Here is a 16,394-nt window from a genome sequence, read left to right on the forward strand (position 1 = left end):
CAGAGTCTCTTCTCAGCAAAAGAGGAACAGATGGAAAAAGCTACAAGTGGGATGCTGGGCCCCAGGAGCCCAGAAGGGCAGAGATCAGGGATGGAGTGGGCATCTGAGGCTTGGCGGGAGGAAGGCTGACCTGCACGAAGGCAGATGGTCCCAGCCTCAAACGTCTCCTGTTTACCAATCCTCTTGACCAGATCTAGTCTCTGAGGGCCCCCTATTCCCCTTGTAGCCACCCCTTCTGCACTGCCCGCCCTCACGGAGGGAGACATCCTACCATCATCTCAGGATTGGGAGGCAAGCAAGCGTACTCACGCCCACCGGGGCTTCCTGCTCTCTGCAACCCACCTGGCTCCCCCCTCAGGCCTGGGGGAAGGGGGGGTGCTTAGGGGAGAGTCAAGGGTCAGGGGCGAGAAGGGTACAGGAGGCATTAATGTGCAGTAGTTCTGGTTACAGGTATATGGGGAGGGGTACCTCAGTCACCATAGTGAAGCTGAAAAACCTCTTCTGGGAAGGGGAGAGGAAGAGAAAGTTTACAAAGAGAACAAGAGATGGGTCCGAGCCTCTGAAGAGGGCAGGCTGGAGACCTTTGCTCACAGAGCACTGCTGGGCACCCCCCTCTCCCCAGGGCTGTCTCTCTGCCCCTCACCTTGGCTGCACTGCGCAGGTGGTCATAGTACACTTCTTCAATGGCCTGGAAATAGATGACCCCTTTCAGCTTCGTCTCATGCTTGTCTGCAAAGGAATAAGGGCCAGGCTCGTGGACATGGAGCATCCTCATGTGGGAAATGGAGTGATTCCCAGGACTCCAAAACAGAGCCCAGCAGGGAGCCCAGAAGACATGGTCAGTGTTCAGCCTCACTCAGAATTATAGAGAATGCAAATTAGAACTCCACCGAGATACCACTTCTAACCTATCAGAACAGCAAAAATACACCCAAAATACACAGCACACTTTTGGTAAGTCTGTGGAAAAACAGGCGGTGTAATAAATCTGACAGGTGGGAGTATAAATTGGTTAAACCCTTAGGAATGGTTTGGCTGCATCTACCAAAGTTAGAAAGGTGTTTGCCCCTCGAGCCAGTTTTTACACTTAACGAAAATTTATCTTACACATGTACAAAATAACAAATTTACAAGCTTCACCATGGCAGTACCTATAGTCATGAAAGATTAGAAACAAGCCAAGTATCCATCAAGTGGAGATGGCTAAGTAAATTAGAGTGTGCCACGTGATGGAATACATCTAGCTGTTCAATAGAATGACAGAGAAATATCTGATATAGATACAGATTCAGAAATAAATCTAAGGACTTCCCTGGTGTCACAGTGGTCCGGGAAGACCCCACATGCCACGAAGCAACTAAGCCCGTGCGCCACAACTACTGAGCCTGCACTCTAGGGCCCGTGTGCCACAACTACTGAGCCCATGTGCTGGAACTACTAAAACCCACGCAGCTGGAGCCCATGCTTTGCAACGAGAGAAGCCACCATAATGAGACGCCCGCGCACCGCAACGAAGAGTAGTCCCCGCTCACAAGAGAAAGCCCACTCACAGCAACAAAGACCCAACGCAGCCAAAAAATAAATAAAAGTAAAAAAAAAAAATTTAAGAAAAAAAAAGAATCCGCCTGCCAACGCAGGGGACGCGGGTTCGAGCCCTGCTCTCTGGTCCAGGAAGAACCCATGTGCCGCGGAGCAACTAAGCCCATGTGCCACAACTACTGAGCCTGAGCGCCACAACTACCGAAGCCCATGCGCCTAGAGCCCGTGCTCCGCAACAAGAGAAGCCACCGCAATGAGAAGCCCGTGTACCGCAACGAAGAGTAGCCCCCGCTCGGTGCAACTAGAGCCGCGTGCAGCAACGAAGACCCAATGCAGCCAAAAATAATTAATTTTTTAAAAAAGAAATCTATAAAATATGCCCAGATATCAATATCTAGATACAGATATATTTGAGATAGAAAGCTCTCTAAGATACATTAGCAGGAAAACAAGGAATGTATTGGGTGCTACCTTTTGTGTAAGAAAAGGGGTAAGAATACATGTTTGCATTTGTTTATATTCCCCTAAAGATACTCTAGAAGGATACACAAGAGATTTAGAGGTCGTTACCTGCAGTGAGACGGGGCATAATGCTCAATTTAAAACTTTTTATGTGTTTTGAACTATATGAATGCATTTATCTATTTAACTCCAACAGTAAAAAATGGAAGGAAGCACATAGCATCTGGAGGCAGGGGTGGCGGGAAGGAGGTGGGCAAACTCGCAGAGCAGATGACCGCTCGGGTGGCAGGGACGGGGCGCTGTCAGGGGAAAGCACAGGGCCCAGGCCATCCCGTCTTGGGGCAGACACCGAGCAGGCACCTCAACTGACGTCCTGGGCACTGAGCCCAAGTCACAAAGGAAAGGCCACAAGATCACTAACTCAGACTGAGATGGCTGGCACCTTCCCCCACCCCCAGTGTCGTTTCAGCCCGAGGTATCGATCCCAGATCGTTGCTACGGCCTCCTAATGTGCCCCTGCCCCGCCCCCTGCCCCTCAACTCGCTGGCCCTGATGCCGAGGGGGGAGCTTCCGGAAGCGTATCGAATCCTGCTGCCTCGGCTCACAGGCTCACAAGCGTCTCTGCCGGTTCCTTCACTGGAAGCTGCTGCCTCCTTGGCTTGGCAAAGGTCCCTGACAGGCCGGTGCCAACGCGCCCCTCTGGCCTTGCCTCACATCCCTCCCCTGCACCCACCGCAAGTTCTCTCCGGCCAGGCTGAGCTTCTCACGGTCCCCTAACAGTACATTCCTGCCGACACTGGAATGGTCTCCAGCCCATTCCCTTGGCAAACTCCTATGTCATCTTCAAGACCCACTGCAATCGTCACCACTGGCATGCACGGTTGTGCTCTCCCGTGTCCCTACAGCACGGATGTTCCTCTGTACCGATCTCACAGTGCTGAATCTGAACCCTCCTTTATCTGTTCGTAGGTCTAGCTCTCCAACACTGACTGCTATGTCCTAGCACACGGCAGGTGCTCAATCAATGTTGAATAAATGAGTCTGAGGCACTGGGATCCAAAGAAGTCAGAGACCCTTCTCCCTTAGGAGCCCACAATTCGGGGGAAAGGAAAGCAGACACACAGCCACTTATCAGCTATGTGACTTGGGCATGGTTAGGACTCCAAGAGAACGCCTACAGGTCACTGGAAGTCACGAGTGTTAGGTGAGAGAACACACTCCGACTGTTCAGCACAGTGTCTGGCACAATACATGTAGCATCTGTCATGACATCGTTATGCCCCAGGGCTGGTACCACATGGCAGGGGGACCCTGTAAAACACAGGAGTTAACAGCGGAGGGCAGGAACCGCTCCCAGTGAGGTGGGACCGGGAAAGGCTTCACAGAGGTAGTTTCTGATCCGGACACTGTAGAATGGACGGGTTTCATGGAGCAGGTGGGAGGAGGGTCCAGACAAGGGCAGGGAGGATGTCAGCTTCAAGGAGCAGGCCAGGCACGCCCAGGGCCCTGATCCAGCCCCAGGCCCGCCTCCACCCGGCACTTCCTCCTCGGAACAGGGACCCAGCCCCATCCTGGCCCCTGGGCCTGGCCTTCCCCCCAGCCTCTGTTCTCTCCCATCTCTTCCTTTACTGGAAAGAGTGACACATTCCTGCCTCTGCTTCCTTGCCTCCCACCTACCCTTGATGGATCGCGTGCAATCTGGCTCCCACCCCGCTACGTGGTGGAAACCATTCTCTCGTCAAGATCCAACCCCTGAATCAAATGGCCTTTGGGTCCACATTACTCTTGGCCTTTCTGCAGCATCCATCATCGCTGGTGACACCCCCTGCTTGCACATGTCTAATCCCTTGGCTGGCTTCCTTCTCCATTTCTGCCCTGCCCTCCCCCTCCCCCATCTGACTGGGTCTCCTTTAGTTTCATAGACATTAAGGAAGGTCACACGCGCCAAGCACCAGCCCAGCACCTGGCATGTGGCTTCCTGCCTCCTGCCCCTTTCGCTTTGCTGGTGCCTCCTTCTCCTCCTTCTCCTCCTTCCTCACAAGGGTGGACCTGCCCCAGAGTGCAGCTCTGTTTCTCCCTCTTCTCTGCTCTAAAGTCTAATTGCCCAAGATCAGTCTTAGCTCTGCCTCTTAGCAGCTGAGAGACCTTGGGCAAGTTACTTAACCTCTCTGTGCCTGATTTTCCTCATCTGTAAAATGAGTGTAAAAACAGTGCTTCCCTCACAAGATCACTGTGAAGATTAAATGAGATGAGGCACGTAGAGTGCTTAGCACGGCATCTGGCTCATACAAGTGTTCAGTAAGTATGATCTGCTATCATTAGTATTATCGTTATTATTATTATTCCAACAGCTTCAACTTTCACTCTGCCTCTAACCCTGACCTTTCTCGTAACCCTAGATGCCCCAGGGGCACTTCAACCTCAACGTGCCTAAGATGGAGTTGTCCTCCCGGGCCTGTTCCTCTCAATCCTGACAAAGTCCCTTCCCAGCCTAGGTGGAAACATGGGGACACACGTGTCTCAGCCTCCCCGTACGCAGGGCCCAGGTGGTCAGGGAGGGCTTCTCGGAAGGGATGGCACTTGGTTGGGGACCAGGTCAGGGGGGAAGCAGGGTGCTCCAGGCCTGCGCGACTCCAGCACCAAACCCTCCGGCCCTCTCCTTCCAGGCTCCCAGCAGGACCGCTCCTCCCGGCTTTGTGGTTGGGTGGGGCCGGGTGACTGGCTGAACAGACCCACTAGTGACTTGGGGACAGACCCCAGCTGGGGCACTTAACGCCAGTGCCAACCCAATCAGGCTTTTCTTTACCCTCTGCCACTGCAGCCAGCAGCGTTCTAGAAAGGCATGCTCTGAAGCAAAGAGAACACTGACACATAGCCGAGCCCCCGCCAACCCACGACATACATGGACACATACCAGGAGTAAGGAGGAAAACGCGAGTTTTGAGCCACTGGGATCTTAGGACAGGTTGCTCTCGCAGCGCAGCCTAGCCTGTCCTGACTAGGATATGATACAGCATCCCACGCTCCACGTGGGAACTGTCCAGAGGGAATTCCAGGGATGGGAAACTAAGCTGGAGGCTGGGTGCAGAGGGCTGAAGGAGCAGGATGGGCCAGGGGGCTGTCCTCAGGGCTGCCCTGAGCGTCCCGGGCACTGCTCAGCTGCTTGTGCTGGTGCCTTTGCAGGAACTTGCCCGAGGGGGGATCTACAGGACTCCATGCGCCCACAGCATCTGGGGTCCCCTACAGCACTCCCATCATTCTTCATTCACTATCTGCCTCCCTGACAAAAGGCTCCAAGGGAGAGAGAGCTGTGGCCACCTTGCTTATCACCAGAGCCTAGAATAGTGCCTGGAACTTATTAGATGCTCAGTAATACTGCTGAAAAAATGAATGAGTGAACAAATCAATGGAGGTGAACCAGGTATACTCTCTACATTTTCAGGGAGGGGAGGACAAGACCCAGCCCAAGCCCCTGGGCCCCACTTGGAAGCTTCCAAAAGACCCGCTGTCTTGGGTGACAGAGCCCAGGGGTCCTGGCTCTGGGGCAGTCTTGGGAGAACTCACCCACATAATAGGAAAGGGTGCGCTTGAGTCGATCGAAGACAAACCAGCGCTTCTTCCATGATTTAATCTTGCCACCCATCTTGACCAAGTAGCCACGGCAGACCTGGTGGGATGCAGGGGCGAGGAAAGACCCAAATGTGCAGCCCCTAAACCTTTATTCCCTGAGCAGCAATGTCAGTGCCATTGTTTGTGCCTGTATTCATGGGGGGGTTGTCCCCAAAATCTCTTCAGGCCAGCACACCCGGTCCTGGGACAGAGACCTCTGGTGTTAGGGCAGGAACTGAGGTCACTATTCCGAGGACCCAGGAGGTGCCTCTGAACATGGGGTCCCCACCACGACACCCACCCTGTGCCCCGGGGCCCTGTACCTTGCTGCTGAGCACCACATGCAGGCAGGTATCCACACCGTGGCCTGAGGACTCAATGTGGGTCTTCAGGTCAAAGTCCTCCTTCCGGATCGGCAGGTAGCGGGTCAGAGGTCGTGCCTGGGAGCAGAGGGTAGGATCAGTAGGGGCCCCTCTCTTCCCCTGTCATTCCCTCGCCCGGGCCCCTTGGCTTCAGTCCCGAACCCCCGAAAGCCTGCCATCACTCCCTCCCCACCCTCCTGGCTGTCACTCTGGTTTCATGGGGCTTTGGCCAAAGCAGGGACCTGACATGCCTGTGCTGTCTCCACCCAGGTCTGGGCAAACTGCTGAACGGCTCTACGCCTCAGTTTCCCAGACACAGCTGTCCTTGTCCTGTCCCTGCCCCTCCTCTCCCTCCTGGGCTGAATGGAACAAAGCAAAGGACCAGATGTGAACATGCTCTTGGAAGAAAAGCCCAATAAGAAGCCTGGTCTCTGACTTCCTGTGGGGCCTTGTTTGGGTCACAGTCCCTCTCTGGGCCTCTGTCTCCTTATATGTAAACAAGGGCTTTGAACTAGAGAATCTCTAAGGTCTGTTCCACCTCAAAATTTCTGACACTTAACTAGAATTCTCAGTCAACTGGAATTTTTTTCTCCTCTTTATTTCGAGGAAGAACGTTAGAATGACATGAAAAGGAAACATCACAAATTATTTAAGGAAGAAACAGGGACTTCCCCTGGTGGCACAGTGGTTAGGAATCTGCCTGCCAATGCCAGGGACATGGGTTCGAGCCCTGGCCCAGGAGGATCCCATATGCTGTGGAGCAGCTAAGCCCCTGCGCCACAACTGCTGAGCAGCCCCGCTCGCCACAACTAGAGAAAGCCCGCACACAGCAACGAAGACCCAATGCAGCCAAAAATAAATAAGTAAAAATAAATTTATTAAAAAAAAAAAAAAAAAAGGAACAAAACGCTCAACTTTCCGGAGGTGCCCCAAAGATGAGCTGATTCCATCCACCTCCTCAAAGCTGGTGGCCCCTGCAGCCATTCCTGAGCCCCAGTGCAGGGGGCTAGAGAAGAGAGTCCCAAAGAGACCACTGACAGAGACAGGAAAGGGGAACTAGGCATTTAGCAAAAGATTCCAAGCACAGAGATAAAAGTCACAGAGTTTCTTAATTATTTCTAAATTCCTGAGCCAACCTACCCCTTAGAATTCATGTTGCAGCATCATTAGGAAATCATGGAGCTATGATCGCCAGTCACTGCTTGGTAGGACCTCCACGCTGAGGAGGCCTATGGAAACCCCCAGAGGAAGGGACAACCTGTCTGAATCTCACAGGTTCTCCCAGGGGCCCAGGGTCTGGGACCAGACACACGAGTCGATTTCCCTGCCCAACCTAATTTCTCCCTCTCCCTTCAACTGCTCTGCTCAAGTCTCCTGTATATGGAAAAAGCCCAGGGTTGGCTTTTGTGTAAGGATGGATTCTTGTCCCAAGGAGAAGCTAGTACATTCTCTTTTGGAGATGTAAACCGAAAGTCAGAGTGAGGCCAGCTGCCGGTGGTGGGGCCTGGAGCCAAAAGGTCTGGTGGAGTGAGGCTAGGACAGCCACAAAGCACCAGGAGCAGGAGGGCATCAGGGACCGGGTAGGAGGTGCAGCGCAGACTCACAAGGCAGAGGTGAGGCCCCTGCGAGAGGCCAAGGGTAGCCACCCTGATTCTGACTCAGCTCCCATCATTGGAAGGCCTGTCCAGACCCTATTCTCTAAAAGGTGGCCTGCCGCAGCCCCACAACCCAATCAGCGCGCGCGCACGCTCACACGCACGCGCACGCACGCACACACACACACACGTGCTTGAACAAGCCCTGGTGAGTGGGTCCCTGTTCCTTGGGGCCAAACAAGTCCCAGTTAGAATTCTGCTTGTGCAATCCTTTCTGCTTTTTTTTTTTTTTTTTTTTTTTTTTGCTGTACGCGGGCCTCTCACTGTTGTGGCCTCTCCCGTGGCGGAGCACAGGCTCCGGACGCGCAGGCTCAGCGGCCATGGCTCACGGGCACAGCCGCTCCGCGGCATGTGGGATCTTCCCGGACTGGGGCACGAACCCGTGTCCCCTGCATCAGCAGGAGGACTCTCAACCACTGCGCCACCAGGGAAGCCCATGCAATCCTTTCTGGAGAGAACAGGCTCTACAGCCCAGCAGGGGTAGTACCCTGGGATATCCCAACCCCTCGTCAGCTCTACCCTTAAGCCCACCACCCATTCACCTGCGAGAACTGCTTCTCCCGCATCTTGACCTCCTTCTCCACGAGCTGATGCCTCCGGGCGCTCTCGCCCTGCAGCCTCCGTTCCACCTGCTCCCGCCGCCTCCGCTCCTCCTCCAGGGCCTGCCGCCTCAGCTCCATCTCCCGCTCCTGCCCCCAAAGCCAGGGCTCAGTGCCCACCACTGCCCTCTTCCCCCACAAGTCCCCACCACCCCTCCTCAGGCTGGGGCAGAGCCACAGGAGGCACCCACCTCAGAGGGCAGCCTGGCATGAGGGGCCGTCATCCTCCAAGCCCACCCTCTCTAAGGACCTGGCTGACAAGGGTAAATGCCTTAAAGTGAGACCAACCTGGCTTCAAATCCTGGCTCTACCATCACTATGAGCTCTGGATCCTGACAAACTCCCTAAGCCTCAGTTGCCTCATCTGTAAAATGGGGCCAAGAGTGCCTACTCCTGGGATTGTAGCGAAAATTAAATGAGACCATGTGAGTAAATGCCCATCACTAACTCTGGCAGGAAGGAAGCACTCAATACAAAATGGGGCTTTTATAATTTTATCTGAATTCCTAGGACATGGATTGTCTAAACAACCTAATCAATAAGTGAAGGCCCTCTGCAACTCCAAATGAGAAACATTTATAGTTGAACTTCAGATTTTATGGGGAAAAAAATGAACTTATGAAAGCCATTATCAAAAGATTTTAAGTCATTAAAACAAATCATTAAATACAGAGCATATGGGTGATATTTTATATGTCTTCATCAATGATAACAACCTTCATATTATTAACTCCCATCTGTCATTTCTTTCCAGCTCAAAACTTAGCAGAACCTCCTTTTTCTCCATTTGTCAAGAGATGTTTGTACATCTGCCCTCCTCTGAAGTAAATAAGACTAAGAGGCCTTCTTTTCTGGTTGATCTCCTGCTCCCTGGGTCCCACTCTTAACTCCAGACATGCAGAGTGCCCGGATGATAGAGACAGACGAGCTTCTGCAGATTCTCTATTTCACCTCCTCCCCAGGCACAGTTTCCTCAGCCTGGCTGTGCCCACGATGAACCCCTGGCCCCTCTGCTGTGTCCCAGGCCCATCGGTAGGCAACATGAGGCTGCCGCAGCCAACACCTCTGCTCTGGCTTGGACATCTGCCTTCTCTCTGTCCCCATACTTCAAACCCAGTTCCTAGCCATCCCCAAGAGGAGCGACCTGGCACTCAGGTAGACAGGAATCAAAATTTCTGTGGTGGCCAAATGTCCACAGAGGTGAACACACAAAGACTGGAAGCCCCCATACGGGAAATTCACCGTTGGACACTGGGTGCTGCCTCCCCTTTCCCTAAGAGCTATGAAACTGGTCATCTCGCCAAGCCTCCACATCCCCCACTGGAGGAACACAGGCTTTGAAAACACTCTTCCTCAAGGGACTGCCGCGAGGACAACGTGGGTGAAGGGGCCTGGGGAGGAGCAGAGGCCCTTGGCGGGCGGAGGGCAGCCCCAGGGCCCCGCGCCTCCCCACCCCTCAACCCCCGTGGCCCAGATCTGCCTCACCCTTGACTCCATGAGCCGGCTCTTTTCCGCATGAGCTTCTTTCAGCATCTTCTCCATTTCTTCCGTCTTCCCCACATCCAGGCCGCTGGCACTGGGGAGGCAAGGGGAGGAGGCACGCGGTGGAGGTGGTGGCCCTGGTGTGGGCAGGACGGCGGCGGGCCGTCGGGTGGGGGCCGGGGAGCGGGTACCTGGACATGGTGTCGGGGGAGCAGGCTGAGTTGCCCCCCGTGGAGATGCTGGTCTCCATGCTGTCTGAGCTCTCCAGGCTCAGCGTGTCGTAGGCGTGCTCGCCCTCCTCCCCTCGCTCCCCGGCCGCCGGCAGGTGGTGCAGGATGGAGGGATGCGGGAGCGGCGGGAAGCCTGAGGGCCCGACCGGGAAGGGCGCGGCCCCGTGCAGGGCGTCCCACTGGCACTGCGCCTCGGCCGCCGCCTGCTGCCTCAGCTCAGCCAAGCGCCGCCGCTGCTCCTCGATCACCTGCTGCCCTGCAGGAGCGACGGGCGGAGTCACGGTGGGCGCCCCACCTCCCCAGGGAGGACTCCGGCAGCATCGCAGACGGAGGGAGGGGGCGAGAGGGGAGAAGGTAACATGGGGCAGCCCCCTTGCCCGCCACCAGCTTCCCTGAAGCCCCCGCAGCTCCAGGTCCGGCTGCCCTGGCGACGCTTCGTCACTTGCACACCTGGCCACAGCCATGCAGCCTGACTTCAGCGCTCCCACTGTGTCCTGAGCCCACACGCGGCACCGAACCTGCCCAGGTGGGGCCCCGGCAGCACGACGGCCAGGTGGCTCCAGCTCACAACCATGGCCTGAATAGGTGGACAGGGCACATGCACCCACCCTGCTGCTGGGGAAGGGTGAAGGAAGAGGTGCTGGGAGCCCCATGAGCGCCCACATCAATGCAGACCCCGCGGCGATGCAGAAGCGGGAGTGCCAGTGGCAGGAAAGGAGGGAGGGCAGACGAGGCGGAGCCCAGCTGAGGCAGGAGAGAGCTCAGCTGGAGGGGTGAGGTCAGCCTAACACCCCAACCCAACTCAGCCTGGGAGTCTGCCTGCAGGCAGTGGGGGCCTGGGCAGGTACATCATGCGGATGCCCGGGCAGGGGCTGCCTGGCCAAAGCAATGCCCTCAATGACCAACGCTCTACCTGCTGGGTCGTCAGTTGGGAGGGGCTCGGCAGGAAGCGACTCGACTGGTAGGGGGGCCCCGGGTAGAGACACAGAGGGGACAAGAAGGGAGAAAGGCACGGACTTGGACTTTCAAAACAAACAAAACGCAAAAATCTTAGGGAAGCATTTGTGGAGGTCATCAAGTCCAACCCCCTGCCTCCAGACAGGATAACGTCTATCTCTACTCAGGTCAACAAGCATTTCCCTTATTTGCTGTGGTCTCTAGGAAAGATCTCACAGCCACCCCCACCCCCCGCCCCGCACCCCGCCAACCCTTAGTCCCCTGCCCTTAATCTTTTGATAAATAGCCAGGAATCTCTTCTTTAGGTATCTAATCCAAATCCTTTTTGCTCTTGCCTAGATCCCAATGAAAGGAAAAACATCCTGGGAAAGGCGTGGGCATGGATGAGGTAGGGTGGAGAGCGCGTGGCAGATGTCCAGGACCCCCAGGAGAGCAGGTGGGCTGGCGTTGCAGCCACTCACCCTTCTGCTGGAGGGCCAGCTGGCGCTTGGTCTCAATGTCCTGCAGCGTGGCTGCCAGATTGCGAGGAAGGCTGCTTGTGCCATTCTGGGCGAGTAGAGTGCTCTGCGGAGGGAAACGGAGCATTGGGACCCCCCGAGGCTCAGAAGGCACCTCCCCCCACCCTCAAGGCTCTCATGGGTGGCTGTGACCTCTCTCCAGTGTGGCTGTCTCCACCCCCCACCATCACCACCCTGCCACGCACACAGCCCTCCCACTGTCCTCAGACCTTTGGGGAGGGGCTACGGCCCAAGGTAGCCACGCTGAGCTGGGAGGAGGAGGAGGAAGAGCCAGAGGAAGAGGGGAGGGGGCCACTGCGGGTCCGGGGCAAGGGGCTAGTGGCCTCACCATCCATCTTGGAGCGGTAAACCTGGAGGGAAGAGACACTGTCTGGTATGCCCGGCTCCCCCACTGGCCACCATCCCCATGGCATCTAGGCTGGCCGTGATCCAAGGTACTGCCCCAGCACCCGAGGCCTCTGTCTCTAGCTGACAACAGCACTGAGCCTCCTGGGCCAGCCCAATGGACAGATGTTACTGGCAGCTGCCAAGCCTCCTTTCCAGGCTGTTCCTCCTTGGGCCGATCCCTGGTCCAACCCTGCAACTTAGAAAGGACCTTGTAAATCAACCCATGTGAGGAGTTAACACCAACGGGCAGAGCTGTACAGGAGACTGACTGGAGGCCGGGGCTCCCTCTGGTCCCAGCTCTGCTGCCAAGGGGCTGTGACCTTGGGCCACGTACCTCCCCACTCTGGGCCTTGGCTTCCTTATCTGCAAAAGGAGGGGGTAGGGCTAGACTAAATAATCGCCAAGCTCCCTCACAGCACTAATGTTTGGTGAATACGGTCTTTGGAGTCAAGAACCCTGGCCCTCAGTGTAGCCTCTGCTACTTCCTAGTTGTGTGACCTCGGAGAGATTACTTATCTTCTCTCTGGGCCCCAGTGTTTGATCTGTAAAACGAGAGTTATCGTTATCTACCTCAAAGCCCTGTGGTAATGATTAAATGAATCAAAACATGTAAAAATCTCAAACCAGCTGGGCACAAAATAGAAACGTCACACAAACTACTCCCAAAGGAAACACGGAATTTTAGCTGAGATCACAGTCTTAGAGGTGCAATGTCTTCACTCAAAGAATGAATCTTGAATGAGGCATTGGGGGGTAGGGGGGTTCAGGCCCTACAGCCGGTCAGTGGAGCGACACTTTGGGCAGAAGACTGCCCGCATACTTTTCCCCCACCCCGTGGCCAGCAGCTTGCTGCAGGCTCGAGCAGGGCCGTGCCCCCAGTGGCAACTCTGAGGAGTCTTGGGCGTGTCCTCAGGGCCATCACTTCAGAGCCTTTGTCCCCTTCTGTCCTGCCTCCAAGTGCCACCCCTGGGGAGACCAGGACAACAAAATACTGGCAACTCTCCTAGGACACACAAGTTCCAGAGACAACAGACTCAAGAGTGCGTCAGGCCAAGACCGAGTGAGAAGCTCTGGGGGTGAGGGCTACCGAGGACAGCACGAGGCACCGCTGCTCCCACGGCTCCTTCCGTTGGACAGCCAAGCACGTCGCCCTCGGACTCAGGAGGCTGGCCCTCCACACCCGGAGTGCCAGGATGACTGCCCAAGAGGAGACCCTCACTCCCCTCTCAGGGTCCAGAGGCCCCTGTTGCCCCGGCTGGATTAACCTCCCACCACCTAAGGCAGCACTGTGGGGTTGATGGATGGGCAGGAGGTCCCCGGAGCAGAGAGGAGTGGGGCCTGGAGACGGGTGGGCAGGGAAGGAGGGGTTACCTGCAGCTGACGGGAAGCTTTGGCAGGCAGAGGCGGGGGGGAGGAACGAGGGGAGGCTGCAGCGGGGCCGGTCCCCAGCCCGGCCATCAGCTCCTGGTACCACTGCGCTAAGTCTACAGCGGGGAGCAGCAGCTTCTCCATCTGGAGGGGGCACGGGGAGGAGGACAGGGGCCAGGAGGGGGAGGATGGAGAGGAAAGGTCAAGGAAAGGTCAAGGAGTGAGGGGAAAGGACAGGGGAGGAAAAAGGAAGAAAAGGGCAAAGAAAGGGGAAGGTTGGAGGAAGGGTAGAGGAAGGCCATTATCAGGGAAACAGACAAGAAGGGAAGGGAAAACAGGAACGAAGGAAGGGAGAAAGGAGAGCATAAAGAGAAGAAAACACAGTGAAAAAACAGTTGCCGTGAACGTGCTAAGGGCAAAGAGAAACAGGGCACAACTCCCAGACCACAGACACGTGCTACGCCAACCACGATGCCAGCCAGCCGGAGCCCCCCCCCCGCCGGCAGGCAGCGCTCCCCCCCAGGGGCCGGCTGAGGGCTGAGACGCCACTGCGCACGGGCAAAGCACACACAGACAGAGCCATGTCACTAGTGGGCTGCGGGTGGCAGGAACACACAGACCACCAACCTGGGCTGAAGGCGGGATAGAAGCGAAGGAGGAGGAAGAGGGCAGCGCGGGAAGAAGGCAGGTGGTGGGAACCAGGTCCTGGGAGGCAGGGGCCCAGGGAGGCAGGCCTGGCGCGGGCGCTGCGGGCACAGGCGAGGTGCCCCACATGGCCTTTAGCTGCTCAAGCGTCACGTACTTGGGGGAAGGCCAGACACAGGAGGGAATACAAGAGGTTAATGGGACGGGAACCCAAGAGATGGCCCTGCCCACGGGCAAGGGAAGGGTAAGAGTAGGACACACAGAGCAGAGTAGGCTTGTAGAGCCCGGGAAAGCCAGGGTCCTCTCAGCAGGATGCTCTCACGCTAGAGCAGAAGACCTTCCCTCCTTGAGCCATCAGGAGCTGAAGGAAGATCCCAAAGCCCCAGGCAAGAGAGGAAACCACTCCCAAGCCCCCTGACGCCAGCTGCCCTTCTCCCTCACTGCTGAAGACAGACCCTGCTGCCCCCCAACCCAGGCCTGAGGGGCCATCGAGGGCATCCATGAGGAGGCCCCTGGGCATAGGTGGGCTCACTCGGTGGCTGGTACCTCACTGTCAGGCAGGGGCTGGGCGAGCACGCTGGGGGAGGTGGCAGAAGCATAGGGGTCCAAGCAGGAGCACAGCTGGAGAAACTCTGCCAGGCTCACATACTCCTAGGGTGCCCGGTGGGAGGGGGAAGGGTGGGCAGAGAACAGGTTAACAGGATTCAACCAGGTACCTGACATCCACACTCCATGCCAAAGGGCCATCACTCCATTCAATACAAAATCCAGAGCAGGGGTGCATGGGGAGCTCAGCTGCCCACTGTGGCCTCAGCTGGCTGGCGGGTAGTGGGGTGGGGACAGAAAAGGGCAGGCAGAACTGACTGTCTGAAGGCTCTTCTTAACCTTCACTCTTGAGGCTGCCTTGGCATCCGGGCCCTGCCGCGGGCAGACCCTGAAAGCCCATTCCTGGGTTTGCCCTGGGCTAGGGGCAGGTGAAGGAGCCCGAGGAAGGTCTTCCAAGAGTCCACCAGGGACCAGGACCCACCTCCCAGAGAGCCTTTCTGTCTCCAACACCTTGGGCATCCCCAATGAGGCACACACATGCATCACTGAGCACCAGTCACAGCATTCCCATGGGTCCCCTCACACCCCATCTGCTGGAGCAGGAGCAGGAGCTAGAAGGAGCAGGGACTGGAGGCACCCCCTAGGGCCTGAGCAAGACGGGCCCTGAGAAAGAGGCCTTAGCAGGGAGTAGCTAAAAGCCCAGATAGAAAAACCAGCCCACTGCCCAAAGGTTAGGACTTGGAAAGATGCTAACACACCAGATTGTGGGTTGGGAAGACAGGGACTGTTGTATTCTCTGACCATATCCTTAGAATTCTGAGCTTATCTAGGTGTTGGGGACATGGTAGGCATCCAAAATGCATGCAGAATCTAAGTACAGGATCCTAAGCCTGCCCTATCCAGGGGAGCCCATCCTGACCTAGCTCCAGAGGGGGACTGTCCTCCAGGGATCACAGAAAAGGAAAATGAGCTAGCAGGTCCAGTGTGTGATGAGAACTGATGGATGGGCATGCAGAATATATGCAAATTTATATGCAAATTGATGCTCTAATTTTGCATGGACTGCCCAGGCACCTATGGAACAACAAACTCTGGCCAAAGGATTACTGCCACACGCCCTTCAGCTGGGCCACTGGGAGGAGCTGAGCCCAGAAGCTCAGCAAGCAGGCAGACAGGCAGTGAGTACAGCAGAGCAGGCAGTTAGCTGTGATTACCTCCTGTGCTTTGGGGCAGAGCTGAGTGGAAGCAGGTGGAGTTAAGGGACCAGAGGAGGCCCCAGCCTGAGAAGACCCTGGGAAGGGACCCAGAGCCGCCATCCCCAGCCCCACCTCTGAGGACTTGGAGATGAGCAGTTCAGCCTACAGAGAGGGTATGTGTGAGGGGCCTCACCCCTCACACTCAGCCCAGCCACCCCACCCCAGGCCCAAATTGTTTGCACAATGAGGCAGGAAACTCGGCATGTCCTGGTTGGGCCTCACACACCAGGCATGCAAAGACTCAGGAAAGAATGAGCCCCTATGCCCACTTCTGAGCCTGTAGCCTAGTTCCAGACAGAAGCCCAGGGAGCTCCAAGATCAGGACCCCTAGATCCCTATGCTGCCCCTTGAGCTGAGTCCACCCAGCCCTGGCCCTTACCAAACCTCTGAGCTGCCATCCGCCCCACCCATGCCTCCTGAATCCCCCAGATGTATTCAGTCACCCGAAATGGTAAGATCTGTGGACTCCTGGGGCCCAGAAAGGCAGCTGAAAAGAAGCAGCCGGTAGCCATAGAGGATCCAATCCCAGACCTCAGAGCCATTCCTACTCAAATTTCTCCAGTTCAGGAAAATGCCCCCATATTCAACCTCAGCTGTTGGGGTGAAGGCACCATGTGTTGCTCCAGAGCCTCCCAGGAGACCACTTGGGCCTGAGGCTGGGGCCCAAACCAACCACGTTACCTCTTTGAGGGTCGACGTGGTCTTCGGGAAAGCCCTGCCCCCTGTGAGCGAGTGGTATCTTCTTTCCAACATAGCCAGTTTCTCCTTCTCCTGCAAGC

The 16,394-nt window shown here is 56.2% G+C and overlaps 1 protein-coding gene across 11 annotated transcripts in view; it reads right to left on the minus strand.

Moving 5' to 3' along the window:
* Positions 1-16,394, minus strand: part of PHLDB1 (pleckstrin homology like domain family B member 1) — a 43,700-nt gene that overhangs the window by 1,752 nt on the left and 25,554 nt on the right. For 3 of the 11 annotated variants that reach the window (XM_055078732.1, XM_028500989.2, XM_028500988.2), the window contains 10 exons: positions 16,297-16,386; positions 13,172-13,312; positions 11,623-11,763; positions 11,357-11,459; positions 9,900-10,194; positions 9,712-9,802; positions 8,170-8,316; positions 5,934-6,050; positions 5,566-5,668; positions 644-729 (listed from right to left, as the gene is read on the minus strand). In XM_055078732.1, the coding sequence (XP_054934707.1) occupies positions 644-729; positions 5,566-5,668; positions 5,934-6,050; positions 8,170-8,316; positions 9,712-9,802; positions 9,900-10,194; positions 11,357-11,459; positions 11,623-11,763; positions 13,172-13,312; positions 16,297-16,386 (1,314 nt within the window). Of the gene's footprint in view, positions 1-643; positions 730-5,565; positions 5,669-5,933; positions 6,051-8,169; positions 8,317-9,711; positions 9,803-9,899; positions 10,195-10,851; positions 10,897-11,356; positions 11,460-11,622; positions 11,764-13,171; positions 13,313-13,795; positions 13,970-15,573; positions 15,718-16,296; positions 16,387-16,394 lie in introns of all 11 variants that reach the window. The other 8 variants (XM_028500985.2, XM_028500986.2, XM_055078731.1 and 5 more) reach the window with 4 other exon arrangements.

The sequence above is a fragment of the Physeter macrocephalus genome, chromosome 16, assembly GCF_002837175.3.
Source record: "Physeter macrocephalus isolate SW-GA chromosome 16, ASM283717v5, whole genome shotgun sequence".
NCBI lineage: Eukaryota > Metazoa > Chordata > Mammalia > Artiodactyla > Physeteridae > Physeter > Physeter macrocephalus.